General features: G+C 38.1%; 1 protein-coding gene across 1 annotated transcript in view; it reads right to left on the bottom strand.

Annotated features, from left to right (window-relative positions):
• The window catches only part of SCAMP1 (secretory carrier membrane protein 1), a 49,621-nt gene that overhangs the window by 6,090 nt on the left and 22,447 nt on the right, over positions 1-21,084 (bottom strand). The window contains exons 3-8 of the mRNA XM_063295556.1: positions 16,959-17,057; positions 16,747-16,858; positions 15,067-15,195; positions 8,398-8,557; positions 6,634-6,735; positions 1,052-1,169 (exon numbers count right to left, since the gene is read on the bottom strand). Coding sequence (XP_063151626.1) covers positions 1,052-1,169; positions 6,634-6,735; positions 8,398-8,557; positions 15,067-15,195; positions 16,747-16,858; positions 16,959-17,057 — 720 coding nt within the window. The remainder of the gene's footprint in view (positions 1-1,051; positions 1,170-6,633; positions 6,736-8,397; positions 8,558-15,066; positions 15,196-16,746; positions 16,859-16,958; positions 17,058-21,084) is intronic.

Genomic DNA, 21,084 nt, shown 5'->3' with positions numbered 1-21,084 from the left:
ATACTGTTGTTGTTTTCAATCACAGGCATAACCCTTATTTTTTTCTTGATCATGCCTACTGTACTATCTATGATAGAAGGCACTCTAGTCCTAAGTATAAACTGAGACCCCTAGTGGTTAAACAAAAAGGCCACACACAGTTACACTGACAATGGTTATGATTCAGCTGAAGGAACTGAAACTGAATCTATTTGAGGTGTACCGGAGGGTGATACCTGTTTTTACCGACCTCTGAATTCTACAGCAATACAGCATACATGCTGCTTACCTTATTCAGGTGTCCACTTTTGTGGTCTCAGGATTCCTTAGAAAGTTTATGATTTAATACTCAACTTTGAGTATTGCCAAGGGATTTTGTTCCTCCGAATGACTAAGTTATCATTTTCTGTTGTTTCTGTTCTTGTTCTTGTCTGTCTGTTTCCATGTGTGTGTTACTACTGCACAGTTATTTCTTCAATTAAACATTTGTTTATATTTTTTCCTTTTATTGTAAATATTTTAAAACGGTAAATAATAGCACGCAGGGCTGGACAAATTCCACAATCTGCTCCAGGAAGATGGAAGACTAGAGAGAGAGGATGGAAAGGAAAACTCTCACGGCAGGAGCTCACGTTCTTAATATTGGATGTGACCCATCTAGTTTCTAAATATTAAAATGCAGAATTTTTAAGAGGCGTTGCAGGAAAGAACAAAATCAAGTTCTTTGTGTGCATAATCTTTTTATCCCTAAGCTCATGATGGGCTCTCTTCACAAAAGGCCTTAGCTTAAACATGGGGGGGGGGGGAATCAAACAAGCTCTAAATCAAACTAATTTGCTATTATGCACACTTTAAATAACAGTGAAAGAAATCATCTGTTTTGTTTATTTAACTTCTAAATAAGGTAGAACAAATGTGAATAGTATCAGTAAAGAATTTAGTCAACCCAACTGATTATGGTTATTACTTATTTTTATGTGGCTTCTCCTCTCAAAAGAGTCCAGATATGCACATATGTACATACCACGGTAGCAGCAAGAAGGATGATGGATGAAAAAAAAAAACCACTTACCTTCTTAAACATAATTAGTGAGATGACTGCAGAAGCTGTAAAAAGTGCTGCTATGACTATCATCATAATGCCTACTGGAATACTATGGTTTAGTCCAGTGAGAGATGAAATCCATCCACTAAAGGAAAAAAAAGAGAGCTCTCAAGTCCACATCTATAACATTCACTTTAGAGAGGTGTGGCTATTCTTCCCTCCATTACTGTCCTTTAAAGGGAAATATCATTTTCTCCTCTAATGGATTACAGAGGAAGTTCTTAAAGCATTTTTTAAAAACCCACTCTTGCAAGAATTGTAAACACAAACACTTAGATGATTGGGCGGGGGGGGGGCGAGAAGACAACAAGCAGACCTGAATTCTTTTCCTGTCTTACTGGATTTTGTAAATTGCCTATGTTATATTAAGCTAGAATTAAATTTCACGAATTGTACCTCATGTAAGCAGACTGAAAAGTTGCTATTTAAAATACACAACCACCTGCTTGAGCATTCTTTTCCTGACTTAGATACTGCTTGGGAATGTGGACCATTAATTACACCATATTTTATGCCATAAGGAAGAATTCTTGTACTTTTATTTAAACAGAAAAGCATCCATATGCCTATGGATGGGAAACAGATCTAAATTATTCACAGTATGTTTGAATGTCTATCACAACTTCTGATACACATAATTCAGGGATGTAGGAGTTCCAATAAAACAGTCAAAATTTGATCAAAACAGCCATTCATAAGGAAAACAGCAGCTAGGACGAGCCTTAGTTTAGTCCAAATTTATTGCTTCTAAAACATAATTAGAACATTTTTGAAGCTAATCGAAGCGAGTATCTGTAGCTCAGGGTTGAACTGTGGAGTCCTTGGTGCTCTCTGAGCTTTGTTGTTTTCTTGCAGATGTTTCATTGCCAGACTAGGCAACATCTTCAGCGTGAAGAGGGAGTGGACTTGCGCAAGGCCCACTCCCTCGTCGCACTGAAGATGTTGCCTAGTCTGGCAATGAAACATCTGCAAGAAAACAAACCTCAGAGAGTACCAAGGACTCCACATTTTTGAAGCTATCTTCAAAGCTGACATCCTTCCATGAAGTAGCAAATTAACCATGCAAATCCTGCTTCATACATTCTTACATGCCAAATAATGTAATTGTTCCATGACAAGATTCCCATTCTATTTTGAGTACTGACAAGGGAATGGCTTGCTTATCTATCTATCTATCTATCTATCTATCTATCTATCTATCTATCTATCTATCTATCTATCTAATTTATATGGCCGTCCATCTCACGAAAGTGACTCTGGGCGGTGTACAACAATTCAATAAAACAGTAAATATATAAAACATTATATAAGAATAATTAAAAAACATTAAAAACTATAGGAATTTAATCAGAGTGTCATGCTCCCAGATCAAACGTTCCCAGAACATTTGATTGGACTTGCATGCATGTTCCAGTTAACACGTGTATTACTCTTGTGAGTCAAAGGCACGGGAGGGGGAACATTGTTGGAGTGTGAAATCATCTTGTTTGGACTATCTTACAATGCCAAGGTTGTTTGCGAGGAGCCCTTGAAGACAGCTGCAGATGCTTACAGTAACTGGCAAGAGAGGGAAGGGTGCATACCTGAGATGGGGAGTGGGGGGGGAATTTGAATTCACTGAAGATGTTTAATGGGGGAAAAGCACAGGATTTTTCATTCGCAACTTTTTCTTTGTACTGAATGCTTCCCCCCATTAAAGAGAATTCTAAGTAAATACTTATGAGTTGGATTTAATGGGAAGTTGAGTATTCCAGTCATCACACAGAGGACAATTTGTTTCTCTCTCACACACACACATACAAAACCCCAAACACACTACATGATGATCACTGATTAATTAATCTTCTAAAAAGGGGTGGGGATGGTGTTCACCCTAACCACATCAACCTCTTTTTTGACACATGCAGACTTGTGTCCAAACATCCAGTGGTTCAGAGGAAAAAAACTTTCCCTTGAGATTATAAAAACAGTCCAAACTTCTCTTTGCTTGCCCTAGTTTTCAAGTAATCATCAGTAATTGAGGGGAAAGACTCAGTTTTAGGGCCCCCTGGATTTGGAAATCTTCCACTGTTAACACTGGTTCGGGTTGTACTGTCCCAGTCAGGGTTGATGCTCAATCGGGGGGGGTGGGGGGTGCTCCTCCTGGACTCGTGGCTCCTACTCAAGGAGCAGGTGGTACCTTGGCCAGGAGGGCTTTTGCATAAATCCATCCCTTGTGCCAGTTTGTACCCATTCCTGGATTAGGCAGCTCTGCTTATGGTCACTCATGCCTTAGTCACTTCCTGACTGGAATACTGGAAGGTGTTCTACATGGGGCAGCCCTTGAAAAGCATTTGGAAGCTGCAGTTGGTCCAGAATGCAGTGACACATGCAGTTTTGGATACATCAGAGTATGACCACATATCACCACTGCTACAAGAGCTGCACTGCCTCCAATGGGCTTCTTGGTGCAATTCAATTAAAGCTTGCATGGCACAGGGTCAGGCTACCTGTCTCCAATGGTTCTGCCTATCCCATGAGATCTGGCAGATCCAGGTCCCTTTTGTGAAATAATGTCCTCTAGTGGGACCCAGGAGATGTGCCTTCTCTTTAATGGTAACTGTCCAAAGGCCCAGCCTCCCCCAAGATATGGATGACCCTGACTCTCTTGGCTTTGTTTGTTTTTTAATGAATTTTGAGGCCTTATAGATCTGGGTTTTTCTTCAGGTGCTAGGATGTTAATGAAGCCTGGAATGTATATTCTGTTCTGTATTGTGATTACAAAGCTTCCTATATTATTTTTCCAAGTCATCCTTGACATTGAAAAAAACTGCACAAATAGATTTTAAAATAGAGTAGAGGATGTGTTTTGGATTCTTTTAACATTCTATATGGTCTGAGAAAGGCTGCAACATCATGTAGATGTAAAGGCTTTTTACATCATGTAAAGGCTTTTTATTGTGAGAAATCTCCAAAGGAAGTTACCATTGCTGGGAAAATCTGAAATCTAGCTCTTCTAACTGCACTGTCAAAAGCAAGGAAATCACTTTCTGTTGTTTATGGTTAATTTTTTAATCAATTATATACTGAGAGCTAACTGTACAATTTTAGCAACTTCTCTGTCCACTTACTGATATATCTTTGTAAAAAATAATTCAAGCCAGCAAGGAAATCATACACACAGCCTTTATCACAAAGGATGTGGAGATTGATAAACCAGCCAAGCTCACAGTTCATTCCGTGAAACAATTAACCAGGACAAAAAATAATGAAACCTTTCTCTGGGGCTGCATCTTTCTTTTACAATGCCTTTTTCAAAGAAAGGAATCAGCTAAAGTATTACACCTTTCAGCTACACAGGGCCATAAGTACAGTAAAATGACAGAGACATATTCTCCTTTAATACTTTGGTAATCCAATAAGCCACAATATTTTCACTTAAAAATATGAGCATAAGTTAAGAGGGTTATTCATGTAACATTATTTCCGCAGTAAGCTTGTTGTAACAAAACTACAATATATGTACCAAATTACACACAGAAAAAGTGTTAGAACAAATAGTGCCACACATATAAAAAAAAAACCTTGTACAGACATCTTGAGATCCAGTGTAGTAATAAAAATCACACAAAATGCACATTATATACAGTAATCTCTTTGTATTTTAAGACAATTAAGTTATGTTTAAAATCCAGGCAGAATGAATTTGAATTAGGATTGGGAGAGAGGCAGAAATCAGCAACCTAAAAAAACACGTTTCCTCCAAATGCTGCTGAACCACAGCTCCTATCAGCCTGGAGACATACTTGAAATGCTGAATTGGGACTGTTGGAAGCCTTGGTTCAACAATGTTTGGCCGATGGTCCTGCCCTTCTGCACAAGAAGGTAAAATTTAAAGTGCAGCAAAGGCTTCTCTCTGGCTGTTATGAGAATGCAGCTTGCCCAATTCTCACCTAGGCTCCATGCAAAATTGAACTAAAGGATTTCTCCACCCCCTACCCGCCACTGCAGTTTTCTCCAGTTTCTGATAATCTGGGCAAATGAGAAGATGGCATCAGTACATGTGACAAGGATAGCATGAACGTTTTATTCCTTCAGTGGACATCCTCCTTGCAAGCAAGCAGTGACTAGCAAATGGCCTGGCATCTACCCTGCTTCTTGGAATGCCCCAATTCCTGATATCACTTGCCTACTGGCTCTGATATCACAGTAAGGTGCAAGCAAAAGCAATGCACAGGTAGCCTTCAAGTTACAACCATTCATTCAGCGACTGTTCAAAGTTACAGCAGCACTGAATGAAGGGACTTATGACTGGTCCCCAAAGTCAGGCCATTACAATGTCCCTGCAGTCACGTGATCAAAATTTGGGCACTTGGCAGCCAGCTCTCACTTACAACCACAGGGGCACTTCAACTCCCCCACCCATCTTACCCCATCTACGTGCCTTTGACCACCCTGCACTCACTGGCTCTGCCACCCTTGCCAGCTTTGCCACTCCCAGCTGACCTATGCCATCTTCTTCCTGCTGCTACTGACAAGGCGCACCTGGCCTGGCCCTTCATGAAGCAGCTGCTGGCCACATCAGGCCTTCTTCCCGAGGCTGCACCTGCCCCTTGTCCAAATCGTGTGCGGCCTTGTCTAAATTGTGTGCATCCTTCTCGCAAGGTTTTGGAAGGCAGGAGTGTGAAAGAAGGCCCCAGCTGCGTTGGCGTGAAAGAAGGACCTGGCTAGAAGAGTCCTTTTTGAGGCAGGTGCACGCTGTGCCAGCATGAAAGGACACAGCAAGACCTGGGAAAGATGGCCTCACATGGCCAGCAGCTGCCTCGCAAAGGGCCAAGGCAGGCACACCTCCTCAGCAGCAGGAAGTGCACTGCTGGGCCAGGTTGGGGCAGCTGAAGCTTCCAGGGATGGCTGAGGCTTCGCACTGCAGCTCAGGGGCTTTTTGCAGCCCCTGAGCCACAGCATGGCAAGCAGCCCCAGATCCATGTGGTTCTGGGGCTGCTTGCTACCCTGCAAGGCAGGGTGCAGCGCAACCAAAAGGGCAAATGGGGAGGAATAGGCAGTTGTGGGGAATTGAAGGGGAGGCAGCCCCTTATCTTGGAAGGCTGGGAGGGACCAAGCCCGGAATGGCTTGGATTGGGGTGGGTCCTCAGCTAAAGACTGGTGGAATTTGGTTAACAACGGCAATGGGGAGTGCTGGCATTGCCATTGCTAAGTGATGTGGTAATGTGATGTCGTGCTTTACAACTGCATCACTTAGCAACAGAAATTCCCGTCCCGGTTACCGTTGTAACTCAAGGAATACCTGTAGTTCTACCTATCTACAAATGCTTTATTGCCATGATAACATACTATATGATATACTGTCTGGATCTGAATTTGAATTTTTGTTATGTGGTTTAATTGTGGGCATTTGGGAAATACCTTATTATTGCAAACACCTCATGTTTATCTCTATAAAACATTTAAAAGGAAATGTTTCTCAGGGGACTATAATACCTTTGCAAAGGTGGCAAGTTATTGCTCTTGCTGCATACTTCTATCAAAGAATAATACTGCAGGACACTTACCAGTTGCCCCATCCTTGGAATCCTACAGTTTGAAGTACATGCACAGCAAACTGACAAATGTATACAAAGAAGAAAACAAAGAACCTGAAGGAGCTATCACTCCTGAAAGAGAAGAAAAGAAAAAAGTGAAATATTTTCACAATACTTGCCAAACATTATAGCAAGTTTCTCATCTCTTCCAGGTCAACAGAACAAATAAATTAAATAAAAGGTGTTGGTTATCAGCTTTAAAGACCTACATGGCATAGGGCCAGGCTACCTGAGGGATTGCCTCTTCCCCATTACATCAACCTGTACCACCTGAGAGAGAGCGGGGGGGCATGCTGCGGGCCCTGTCGGTAAGAGAGTTCCATCTGGCGGGGTCCAGGAGGTGGGCCTTCTCTGCAGTAGCTCCCACCCTCTGGAACATCCTGCACCCAGAGGTGAGGTTAGCCCCATCACTCCTGGCCTTCCAGAGGAATTTGAAGACCTGGCTCTGCCCCCTGGCTTGGGACAGGGAGGGGAGTCATCATGTTTGGGGATGGCTAGTGCCCTAGAGCGCTCATCGCATACAAGGACTGAGTTATTATCTGCCATTTGGATTCTATTTTTATCTATGATTGTTTACTTGTAGTTGTATTTTTAAATATTATATTTTTATATTGTAATTTTACTGTATATTTATTGTTTTATTGATTATTGTTGTAAACTGCCCAGAGTCCCTCTGGTGGGAGGAAATGGGCGGTGACAAACTTGATCAATGCAATGCAATGCAATGCAATGCAATGCAATGCAATGCAATGCAATGCAATGCAATGCAATGCAATGCAATGCAATGCAACGCAATGCAACGCAATGCAATGCAAACATCTATTTTGTATATAAATTCTGTTTTAATGATTACATCAAACCCCTGGAAATAGGTCCTTTCAGAAGCATTCTTGGCAAACTGACCACCTTCAATAACCACTACCAGAAAGTTAAATGTCAGAAGCAAAACACAATAATTAAAAGCAAAATCAACTACAAAACAAGCTTCACAATATTGCAAAAAAGTACAGGACACTACATTTGAACAAAAATTGTCATTTATTTTCATTGATAAATATGTCCACTAGCATTTTTTCCATCTCTTTCTCAAACATTTTCTTACTGAATCAGAGAGAAACCTTGTAATAAGCAGCAAACCATTTTCTTGCCCAGCTAGCATTCCAAGAAAAAGTAGAATATTACTTTGTTGATTTTAGAGAAATACCTAAGAAGAACATTTTAGAGGAAATGTCAGGATTCAGTAGTATGCCGGCTTAGATTCTCATTAGTACTGCACAGGATCTTTCATGTCTTGAATACCTTGTCCCTATCTACTCTATTGTTATCCTCCGGGCGACTTCAAAAGATAAATTGTTCTCCTCAATCATGATCTCTGAGGTAGCATGATAGATAGGGAGAGCTGCTGGCCAACTGACACCTTCTGGTAACTGCATGGTATCAACTTCATGCGTTATTTCAAGACTACCACTGTTCTAAGGAGCTTGGGATCCCTTCCAAGTACACTGCAGCTTAAGCAAATACCTCCAAATGTTACAAAAGAACCCAGAAAACCAACTTTGAATATTACTGAATGTTTATGTAATTGGCACTAAAAGTTGTAAAACCTAAGTTAAATGATGTTCTAGATAGGTATATTTTTGCCAATGTATGTTTTGAAATTTTCTGGAAAATAAAGAAGATATCAATTATATACCTTTTAGTAGCACAAATTACACATTATATCAATACTTTTACCTGAAGGCTCCATAAAGTGGTCTGTACCAGCACACAAATGAACATGGGGTAAAAAGCAAGAACCAGAGAATACTCAGTCCAAAGTCAACTCCTCGACTGGGTTGAAGGCAAAACCAGGCCAGACATCCAAAGATATTAAGAAATAATGTCACTGCATGGACTGCAAGGAAGGCAGGAAGGAAGGAACATGTTAAAATTGAGCTGCTATACTTCTATAACTTTTATACTTCTATAACTAGTAACAGAGCAATATATCAAACTGAATAAGCCATCTTTATTAGTGTTACATCAGGATTTTATCACTATAGTCGGATGAAAATCTTTAGAATCATATGTTAAAAACCTGTTTTTTTAAGCATCCCTCTATCAAATACTCAAAGGGAAATTACTTTCTGTTAAAGCTGATTGCATAATATGTGATAGGCAGGTATCACCAACAAAGGGTTTCATGGAAAGGGCAGCGGAATATCTTGTGCTACCACCCCTAGCCCCTCATGGGGGACTATTAGAGGATTCTGTGATTTCAGACAAGATTTACATGCTTTACAAGGAAATCCAGGCAGGAGGAGGAATTTGAAGACTCATAATGCGCACATGGAAGACCGTATCTGATCTGGGATACGGAGATAAAGCCCGCTTCTTCAAAAGAAAATGAAATCTGTGGCCCTTCAAATGTGGCAGAATTATGGCTAGCATTTATCACGATTTCATGCTGGCTGGGACGCTATATATATTGTAGTTCAGACACATCTGGGAGGCCACAGGTTTCTCACCCTTATATAAGAGAATAAGTTGGAACAGAAATATCTGACCTGCTGCCTCAAGCAGCATGCAGTATATCAACTGTTCTCTGGGTTGGGTGTAAACTTTCTAGCAGTCAGATCCTTTGAATGGTGTTCTGTTCAGAACATTCTGTTAGGAGCACTGGAGGGATGTGAGATGTTTTTCCTATTTTCTCTCCCCATATAGTTCCTAGGGTCATTACCCTAATTCTATGGAGGAAACTTTTGGAGGGGATCAGAAGCAGCTGTGGAAAGAGATGACAATCTCCATTCCATCAGAAATGCTCACTGAATGAGAAACAAATAGATAGGAGCCATCCTAAGAATCAAATTCTGGATTCACTCCCACAGTATTATTGTCTCTTGAATATATGTGTTGCCAGATGAAGAACATGGCCAATTACTTCCTACCTCAGAGGAAAGTACTACAGTGACATACTCAGCATCTATCAGCTTCAGAAATGACTTTAAAGAACAGTGGATGCTTCTCCTCCTGTGCTTTTTCCCACTCATCTTTCTGTTTTAGGGTAGCAAGCTTTTCATGGCAGTTCCTTTAATGATGGTCTCTTTGCCATTCTTCCATTCCCCTCTATTATGTTTTTCAGGGGGAAGAGGGCTGGAATTAGCCCCAAAACAGCTCTTGCATACTGTACAGCATTTTTTTAAAATGTGCCTGCTTAGAACCTCTCCATATGTATATAACATCAATTAGAATACTTTAAAAACAATATTGACTGTGAAAATGATTTTCAGTAATGATCTTAACCACTATAAATGACTAACCTCCAGACCAATCTGCATCTATTCATAATTGCCAAATAGTAGGATACTTTCTCAGAAAATATATTAAATAGAATATAGCAAGCGTGATTTAAATTAGTAATTTAAAAGTCTTTTTCTAAGCAATTTAAACCCCAATCATTCCAATTATATAATTTTGGAAAAAATTAGACTGAAATAAAACTTGACCTTTTCAATAGCAGTCCTGAATTATAACAAATTATGTGTTTGTATGATAGGGTGAAGAACACATGTTTTATTTCTGTAATAAAAATTAATCCTATCTATTGCCAAATTTCCTAGCTAGAGAAGCAAGCAGTGTTACTTGCTTTAGCAGCTGATATTTCTACAATAATTACTGGATGCACAGTTTTTTGCAGATACTATTTAATTATCTGAAAGCTGGGCCAGTAAATATATACAAGAATAGCACAGTACCCTACAATTAGTTATCAAAAGTATATACTGAGTAAGTCATCTGCATGTTCTTACAAGTTAAAAAAAGACAGGTTACATAGAAAGACTATGATCATTTGTACACACACTTTATATAAACAGTCTTCATGCATGAATTTAGGAATCTTGGTGGTGGTGTAATTCTACATTAAGGGAAATGTCCATTACAAAATTGCTGGTACAGGATTCTGGGTAGGCTTTGCACATGCAGAGTGGAAATTTCAAATTTGTAGAAGGAAAATCTTGAAGAGGTTACTACAATTTACTGTAACAGCAGAGCAGTTTGGGTATCTGTCATTACTTACAATGGTAGTTGTATGCTACATTAAGGATGGGAAACTTACTACAGTATAATACAGTACAATATTGGTGAACTACATTCTCATCATCTCTCTATTCTTATTGATGGCTGAAACTGCTAAGGCTTGTAGTTTAACAACATCTGGAGGGCTACATGTTCGACAACTTTGGACCATATTAAACAAGTTTCTCTTTCTAGTCCTCACTTTATTCTCTCAGCAGATACAAGTAGACAGAAATTAAGTAAGATCAGTTATTATTGGTTAAACTGAACATTTTTAAATGTTATCTAATTCCCAACTAAGGTACATTTTCGGCATCTAAATACACAATAATTTATTAAAACCATATATATTCAACTGTTCTCCAATTATATCTTTTTTATTATAGTAAATTTTATTAGGTTTCAAGAGAATAAAAACTACAAAAAAACAAAAAACTACAAAGAAAGAAAAAAAACGAAAGAAGTCCAGAAACACAAGAGAAAAAATTTTCAAATTTACAAAAAGATGTGGCTTCTGACTTTTAACAGCAAGAATATTCAAAAATTTCCATAATCAATCTCTTACTCTGTATTAAACCAAAACACCACATTATTTCTATAAGTCATTCCACTTTAACACATAATAAAAATCACTCAGTACAGTTACTCCTCCCCCTTATATTAAAATAAAGAAAACAAAGTTCATATAAACCTCCTAAACATCTTTCTCCCCTCCAAAAGATAAAACATATTTAATTATTCCCTTCCTACCACTATTCTATACATTTCTGTCTACTATAATAAGAATCAAATTAAAAAGCACATAAGTTCTCTGCTATTATACTTAATCATACAACAATTTTAATAATCCCAATCTTAATATACCCAAACAACAAAGACAATTCAAACAGTAAATCCAAATCTTTAAAGGCAAATAGCATCAATCAAATCCTTAAAGCAAACCAGATGAACATTCTTAACCCTTATCCCACTTCAGAATAATCCAGAGCAGTTACACATCCCCACAATGTGCACAGAGCTTTCCTCTTGAAAGAATCAAACAGCCCAACTGCCCCCCTCAAAGATTCCAGGTTCTTTTCATGGCATTCCACCAGAAAGTCAATTTTACTTGTGGCTTGCAGATCACTCTCTCCCTTACATTTGTCCATTATCCAATCTTCATCCAGCATCTTGATAAAAGTCCCAATCTCAGTCTTAAAAAAAAACCTTTCTGTCGCTCTTAAATTCCTCAATTTCATCCACCACATCCCCAACCTGATGGTACTTTTTAGATCTCATATTTTTTACAATGTCCTGGATATCTTGCATAAAAGCTTGATAGAAGTCAGGAGAAATCTGTTTAAAATCCGGGTGAAAGTCAGAAATAATCTATTTGAAATCCTCCATGTCTCACGCAGTAGATTATGGCACCCCCTAGGAGCTTAACCGGCAAGAGTCGAAGATATGGAAGAGTTTCAAAGTGTGTTTACATAAAGTGAGAGTGAGATAGCAGACAGTTCTCAAGGGAAAGTGAAAACAGAAAGGTGAAGGTTCAAATCAGCCAATTCAACGTGTAGGAAAATGCTAATATCTTCAAATTTAATACAAAAATAATAACAGGAAGACAACTGTTTACTTTGGAATCTTTAGAATTTCCTTTGGAAAGAAAACGAAATCCAAAATTTAAAAGAATTTTTTTTTTTAAGTAATTCCATAAATAACGTTAAGCACCAAGAGAACCAGCTTCCCCTTGCTGTATAAAACCTCTCTTGGGGTACATATACTTCAAAAAAAAAAAAATACAAATTGGTGATTTAGAAATGGGGTGGCTGGTCTTAGTGTCCCTTTAAGGCTACAGCACGGCTTGGAAAGTGATGAAGTCCCTGCCTCCCAGCTGGCTCTTACCAGTCAAACGTGAAACGCTGTTTGCAATCTTCTGGCTGCAAGCAGCCGTCTGGAGGACAGATGGGATGATTCCAGGTATTCTCCTTGATCCGGAGAACATTTCTGGGCTTCAGGAAAAACTGCCTGAGCCCAAAAGAAGTTACCACGTTGTCAGCTCCGCCCACTGAACCAGTGGGCACAGTGGTTCACTCCACCATTCCTACTGGAAGCTCAATTATATCTTGATGAGATACTGGGCAGGATACACTAGCTATTTATAAATAAATGGAATAACAGTTTTTCTTTTTGTTTTAGATATCTACATATTTTTACAATCATCTTGTTTTGAAAAGTTCGTGTCAAGATAAGGAAGAAAAGAAAAATCCAAGTGGGAAATTATTATTTGTGACGAACCTGACTCCATTACTGCACAGCTAGATTGCACGTCTCTCACGTAGCCTCAGAATGCTGTATATTCCCTTATAAGGGCATGACTTGTATTTCCCTATTCTCTTTGTACTCACTCCCCCGCCCTGATAGAACTGCTGAATAAAAGGAGGTGGGGGCGTGGCACACAGGAGGCAGTACCAGCATCCTCCTGAGATGTAGCGTCTCTCACCACAAAAGAATCCTGTACCTACCGTTGTTTTTTCGACCTCACCCTTGCGAGGGAATCGTTGGCTCATTCCCCCCCCCAGGGAATCCCATAGACCGAAGGGCGAAGGACTGGTCGCTCGACTCGACAATTATTATCACCACCACCCACTACTACTATCATCTGCAACCAGCAATTTGGCCAAGCTAGTTTGAAGTACACTATAAAGCAGTTTTTAATAGCACTTTTTGAAAATGTTTAAATATTGTTGCTGGAACAATCAGGAGAGATAAATGGTTAATAATTAAATAGCATATACAAATATATATGTTTGTGTGTATGAGTGTGAAAACATTACCTTGCAAAGGGCATCAAATCAATATCCTTCATTCATGATACACTGCCAAAAGCTTAAGTAAATCTTTCTTTAGATCTTAGTCTATTTAGTTTAATGTCAAGGGACTATGTGTAGGCTCATAATATAACCTAATCCCATGAACTTTAAGAGTCTATTATCAGATCACTGTTATCCAACCTTCATTTGACACAAAACCATTTCTAAGTTTTAAAACACAGTAATATCAGAAGTTTTGCCAGTATGGAAATGGCAGATTATAAATTAGAGTTAGGGAAAGGATAAAGTATGAAGCGAGGGAGTATACAATAATATGCATGAATTATTATTATATTAATAGAAATGAGCAAACCGCATTAAATACAAAGAAAATATTTTGCTGCAAATGTATTTTACTGATAAATGTTCACTATACTTAACCTTTTTCATGAGCACCTTAAACATAGCTAGTTTGTTGATAGCCTTGTTGCCTCAAGTGCAAAAATGCCATAAGTGGAAAGGAACCTGGGAGTACACCAACAGTTATCCATCCCTTTGTTTTTTTTTCTTAACATGCTTACAAGGCTGGAAAGAGCCAGCTATATCAAGGCCATATTCCTGTGCTGGGTCTAACACTGCTGGTCTTTGGGTATTCAATAACAGTTCAGATGGAGGAGGAGAAAGAGGAAGCAGCAGTCCAGTTCCAGGAAGAGGGGCAAACTGATATTTTTATGATAATACAAGAAAATGGGGATAAAAGAAAATGAGGAAAAGACAACATTGCTTTTTGCTTACCTGCTATTATGCAACACATCTTATTACGGAGAACAGAATTTCTATAGAAATAAATTAGGGATACTATTTAAGTGGAGATCTTTTATGGAAACTGTTTCCTACTTCATTATATGCCTTTTTAAGGGCTTGCTTTTTCACTGAATTTATTCTTAAGTTAGTTTTTATAATAAAAAAGTTGAAATGAAGGAAGACGGCTTTATAAAGACTTTAATTTATAAATTAAATTAAAGACATTCTTTCAAATAGGATTTATATTTGGACAGGACAGCTGTCATCCTAAACAAAATGAAGACAAGCTTGACCTTTAGAAATCCGAATCTATAAGGTTTTAGGAAACAGATCTAATTATGCTACAATACAGCCTCTCTGGAATTAGTCCCATGATTTACCAGTTTATATATTTTAACAATATACAATGTAAAAGCAGATCTGTGCCATGATACATTAACATTACAAATTGAGTATCTATACAATCCAAACTGGGTACGTATGATACCTTTAAGGAAAAGATTCCTACTAGCAGCGTAGATTACAATCCAATGGAAGTACAACTAGTTCCAGGCCCTCCCAAAGTCTTCTGGGCCTACATGGATATTCATAAGCCACTTCTGCCAGACAACTAGCAAAGCAAAGTGCACCGACTGAATTGCACAAGTCTAATCTTTGGTAATTCTTGCCTATGAAAATATTCTAGCACTGAAACATTACCTAAATATAATTCAAGATTTTTAAATATGTATGTTCTATAGGTTTTACTTACACATCCACAAATAGTACATAATCTTTACTGTTTTCTGGAACTCTACAGGGATGTCTACTGAGAAATCCTGGTAAAAACAAGGGCCCACTGGGAAATTTCCTGGCAGGGGAGGCCAATTGTTCTTCCTTCCTGCAAGAGCAAAAAGTAAATTCTTTGGTACATATTAAGGGTCACTTCAGACTTTTGATTTTATAATTTCTGAAGAAACGTTTGTGGATCTTATACTGATCAAGCAGATTATATTCCAACAATAATGTGCACACACAAACACACACTTAATGGTAACAGGTTGGAGAAAGCTTTGAGATCCTACAAATATTGTGCCTCTGAATTAACAGAAGATAAGGTGTTATTTATTCTCACTTGGAACTGCATTCATTAAACAGAGGCTTTACATAAGTAGCTCCAGTCTGTAGCTTCAACCCTGCACAGCAATTTCCCTTTAGAAAAACCGTAACTGCCCATGGAAGCTTTCTGCAGTCTAATTACTACGTTGGAATCATAACTTGGGAGACAAGAGCTAACTCACTCCACATGCTGTGAACCTCATAGCCCCCTATGTCACAATTAGTGTTGTGTATGAATGTGTGAGAAAAAAAAATGTTACTAGCTAGCAATGGCCCTGCCATGCCTTTGTATTCATCTCTTAGGTTCTCCCAGAAAGTGATGTGGCCTTTTGTGACAAAAATGATCCCCAGATATGCTTAATTGTAAAAACAATTTAATTAATTAAAACAGTTCCCCCCTTAAAATACACAGAATTTAATTAATTCAAAATACACAATTCAATTAATTAATTAATTAATTAAAATAGCCTTCTCCCTTAAAATACTCAAACTTCCAATGCCTACATAGAATCATTAGCAACATTTCAATTAAAGTGAATTGAATATAACTGAGGCTGCAATTCTACACAATTTTTCCTGCAACAGCCATTTAGAGTCTTTGCACTGATAGAAGACAAGCCCCAATGAACAAACTAACCAACAGATTAAACATGGATCGAGCTGCACCATTAGAGAATCTTCACTGATTGCTCATTTTCACAGCTGTTCTATTTCAGGAAGGAACGTAAGTGATTTGAAGACATTCCTTAAGTAAACTAAAACTGCAGTGGGTAAATGCTTAAATTTCATAGCAATGGTCTTTCCCCAGTCATTTATGTCAGAAAAGGCTTTTGTCTCTCTTGCCAACTATTTCTACCCACAGGGAAGCCACTAACTTCACACCTGAAGAACAATAATTTAAAGTTGGTAAAAACCAATCTCCCTTATGAATAATCTAGCATCAAACAGCTGAAACTGTTATCCGTCACTTGCATTTCTGGGAGAAGACTGATGAAATCTCCCTCAAACTCAGGTCAATCCCTGGTGACTATACAGACAGATCCACATCATTTTCGTGGCAACTATGTGAAAGTGGTTTAGGATAGTTTTGGTTTCTAAGCTTAGCCTACAGTCCTGAAATTTCCTGATGGTCTCTAATGAACTATTATTGGTGCCCTCTTTAGCTTTTTCAAGATCAGCGGAGACTGACGAGGTGCTGCCACCTACTGTAACAAAAGACTAACAGGAATCACAAATCTCAGACAATAAACTGCTAGCACCAAATTATTATTTTTTTCATTGCAATGTCAGCTTTGAGGACCACAGCCCACTTTCTTAAGATGCATCAGCATACCTCCCTGCTGATTAAGACTCTGCATCTCTCTTTCCCTGCGATCTAGTTCAGCTGCTTTCCGCTCTAATTCTTCCTGACGCTTAAGCAGTTCAGCCTGGGCCAAGGCATGCTCCTAAGAAAAAATAAATGCAGAAATAAGCAGTAAAAATGGTCAACATAAAAACATTAACTTCCACTTACGGAGATTTTGTTATTAATAATTTCAAATATACCTTTGCAATTTGAGTATAAGCGGGTGGTTCCTCAGTTGGTTTCATAATAGCTGGTTGCGTACTGGGCACGTTAGGAATTTTGACATTTCCTGGTGGTGGCTAGGAAATTTAAAAAAAGATCAAAATGATTTTAGAGACACTCTTCAGAGACTATAAAAAATATCTTACAAGAATTAATTATAGAGGACCACAAGATATATGTGAAGCATTTTTATAATTCACTGGATGGTCAACTTTATGCTTTTCATAAACCACGTACACATACACTAGCGATGCCTATTTACACTGTGCCATCAAGTTCAAAACTCATTCACAGAAAGCATGTAACAGTAGCCCAAAATGTTTTATTAGGATTGCCATCTGACTGAAAACTGATTTGGTATATTGCATAAATCTGCAAGAAAATACAGTAATTTTGGGGAAAAATGTATTCATTGTGGGGGAAATATAAGCACAGTTCAGATATGAAATACCAGATAATCAAACTACGATTTGCTGTGACATGAGAGTTTAGAATGAATGCATCCTTCTCATGTGTTGCTTGATGCAAAGATTTCCTGAATTCTTAAGCCAAGTTTCCTACATTATATGAAGCTAGTCTAAGTCTGGTGAACATAGTTTACCACTATAATTTGTAGGCAGCTCTTTGGACATCTCACTTTAGATAATAAAGGAAACTGGGGTTTTAAAAACTTGGATTATAAAATGGGAAAGAAGAAAGAACACATCAAACTAGATCATTCTCAGAAAGAAAGGGACCTAAGCATGCAAAGTATTTTGATTTCCAAAAGTTTTAACAAATGTGTTCCTTGGAATAAAATTTTAGCTGTTCAAGTGGTATCATTCTGTATGTTATAGTTGCAGGAAAAAATCTTAAAATGGGCTGTTTCAGTCAAAAAACAGGTCTTTTTGCATATTCCAAAGTCAAAACAAAATATATGTATTCTGAACATTTTGTTCTGCAACTGAAACAAAATACTCAGCCTTTCTGAATTTGTTCTGATGGAAAATGAACCAACTTGGAACTTTCTTCCTTCAAGCATGAAATCAAATCAAAGCCTTTAGTACGGTTGGTGACCAGACGTAGGTATAATTGAAGAACAATATTACAGGAGTAAGTGGGGAATGGGACAAAGGTAGGTGAGCAATTTACATAAAAGAGGAGAGGATGTCCCATTCCCTACAGATGGGCAACTCCCCAAGTATGTACCTTGCCCAGCTAAAACCATTACAGTGGGCAATGCTTTCAGTTAAATCGAGTCATGGTATAAACTGAGGAATACAGTTTTAACTATGATAGATGGCATACTAAAAAAGCCATTGTTCACTCACTTAAACAACTGCTGCACTGCAGAGTCCTCCTGAGTAACCTTCAGAACACAGAGTGGCTCCCAAACCATGCTGGATTCATGAAAACTATTATACGAACACCTCTACTCCCAAATACTTGAATTTTTTTTAAAAATTAAATAACTGTGTTACTTTAATATTTGGGACATCTTTTTAGTCAAGCTGTAGATTAACTGATTAATCTTCAATTGATAAAACACTGTATTTTTAAATCATGGAGCAGATCTTCTGCAATGCCAAAGATGTAATTTTTACCTGATTAATACTTATTGATTCTTTGTATAATGCTTCAGCAGTACTATACATTATTTCCTCTGATCAAGAACAGCCTGAAGGGTCATCTTAAGTCAACCTCAACTTTGTCTATAGCATGAGGCAGAAACCTTTCACATTTATATGACTTCCTTCAAGATCTTGTATACATTTAAGTGGATGCCACTGAACCCATATGTGTCCTTGCTTTTTATGTTTCAATAGACCTGATTTAGTGAATAGCCCTGTGTTCAGAAAAATAGAATTGGCCAGGCACAATAATAACACAATAATAATAATAAGGACATTTTGGTGTAGTGGTTAAGATGCTGGCCTAGAAAGCAGGAGACGTGAGTTCTAAGTGGTGTGGTTGTTAAGCGAGCATCACGTGACTGCACCCAATTTCACATTTTTTTTGGTGGTTGTTAAGCAAATCATGCTGAACCCCATTGATTTTGCTTGTCGGATGCTGGCTGGAAGGTTCAAATGGTGATCACATGACCCCAGGATGCTACAACTGTTGTAAATACATGCTCCCGAATTTTGATCACATGACTCCAGGATGCTGTGACAGTATGAGGACCAGTTGTAAGTCACTTTTTTCAGTGCCATTGTAACTTCGAATGGTCACTAAATGGATGGTCTGTAATGTTAAAAATGCTGTCTAGAGATTAGATTAGAATTTCGCATTAGCAGTTCTGACCAGTATTTTCTACTCAGACTGGTGATGGATTTCTAAGGCCAAGATCTTTCCTATCACCAATTACCCGTTCCCTTTTAACTGGAAGTGCCAAGGTCTGACCCTGTAATATTCTATAGGCATTAGTCTATATTAAGCTAATGGTCTTTTGCTATCAACGCCATATCCAATACAGCAAGCACAAAATATATAGTAGCCTATGTTGAAAAGATTACACAACTATCAAACTTACAATAGAACTAGTGAGAGAACTTGGTAGCTGACAGCCTAAATTTACCAACAAAGTAAATAAATAAAGGTGGCATTTTATTCAATACATCTAAAACCCCAGGAACAGAATAGCTGGGATATTATCCAAACCACACTTTTTATATTAACAAGTAATATGATTAAATAATCGCTTTGAAAAAAATATATAATACTGTTCTGTGTATAAGTATGACATGAAAACCACTTCCTACGCAGCAACATCACCAGTATTTGTGATGTTACAATATTTTAGTGTATTTATTACTTGCCTTTGTTAAATCATAGAACTCAAGAAGGAGCAAAGGGGTTTCCTAGCCTGTGTCCATTCAGGCACATTGCAGACCCAAATCTGCTAAGCTTTGCAAAGTGGCTGCATTATGTGTCATCAGACTATAAGAAAGTGCATGAACACACAGGACACAAAGATACTGAGAATTTTAGCTCGTTGAAATTCATACTTAGCACAACTAGAAAAATTCCTCTGGATTTAGAATCACTTTTTATAAGTAAAGCACTTGAGCTAAGCTTATTATTAGCTTTATATCCCATCTTTTGTTCAGGAACAAGGTGGTGTACATAGCTCTACTGCCTTCCATTTTTTTTGCCAACAATAGCAGTTTTGTGAGATAGGTTGGGCCAAAAGGGAGTGACTGGCCTAAAGTCGCCTAGTGAGCATCTGTGGTTGAACCTGGGTTTTCCCACTGCCAGTCTAACAACCTCAATCAGTATACCACACTGCCAGAGTTGCCAGGAACTCTTCCATAAAAGAAACAGGCTATCTGCCAGTGAAAGGCTACCATTGAATCTAACCTAATCTATAGAATAACTTAACAGAAAAATAGTACTGAGCTATCTAGGTACTTCTGGACACTGGTTTCTACCCATATGACAAGGGACAAAGTTATTCTGAATTTCCCTCTTGATGTCAGGAGGCCATGAACGACAATATTTGAGGTAACAATAAGGTATTCCTTCCTTCCAGAAGAAGAATTTCTCCCTCACTTTAAGCAATGAAATATTTTATCAAGTATAGCCAAGAAAATGCTGGAAGCAAATGAGCATACAAGTTTTATGATCTCAGACTAATATCAGCACACAGATCCAAGAGACATTAAACTTCAGAGCTTGTTCAGTAGTGTTTGCTTAAAACAAGTCATCCAAGAAATTCCAAGAATAGTTGAGAACTTTTCGCTTGAACTACTAAATAAATCAGGATTCTCCTTTTACCTTTTGAGGTCACACAGGCACTTGTGAGTCTCTGATCAAACTTCAGCTATAGAAGTAAGTTCTCAACTGCTAACAGTCACATGACTGTGAAATATCTAATTTGGAAAGCCATAGATACATATTGATCCATTTCATTACAGTATGACAACACTTCACGAAGTCAATGGATAAACAATATATGTCACATGAATTTCACAATTTTAATTGCATTATTATTAGGGAAAAAACAGCAACTCTTTTAACATTAATTTTCAAACTGCTATAAACATACTTCAGCTTACACCCTTTTCCAACACCAAGCTGCTTATCATTTTCTAATACAAGTATTCAAAAGAGACTCCTATTATT

The sequence above is a fragment of the Candoia aspera genome, chromosome 2 (assembly GCF_035149785.1).
Source record: "Candoia aspera isolate rCanAsp1 chromosome 2, rCanAsp1.hap2, whole genome shotgun sequence".
Taxonomy (NCBI): Eukaryota; Metazoa; Chordata; class Lepidosauria; order Squamata; family Boidae; genus Candoia; species Candoia aspera.
This window is presented reverse-complemented; position numbering and strand designations above follow the sequence as displayed.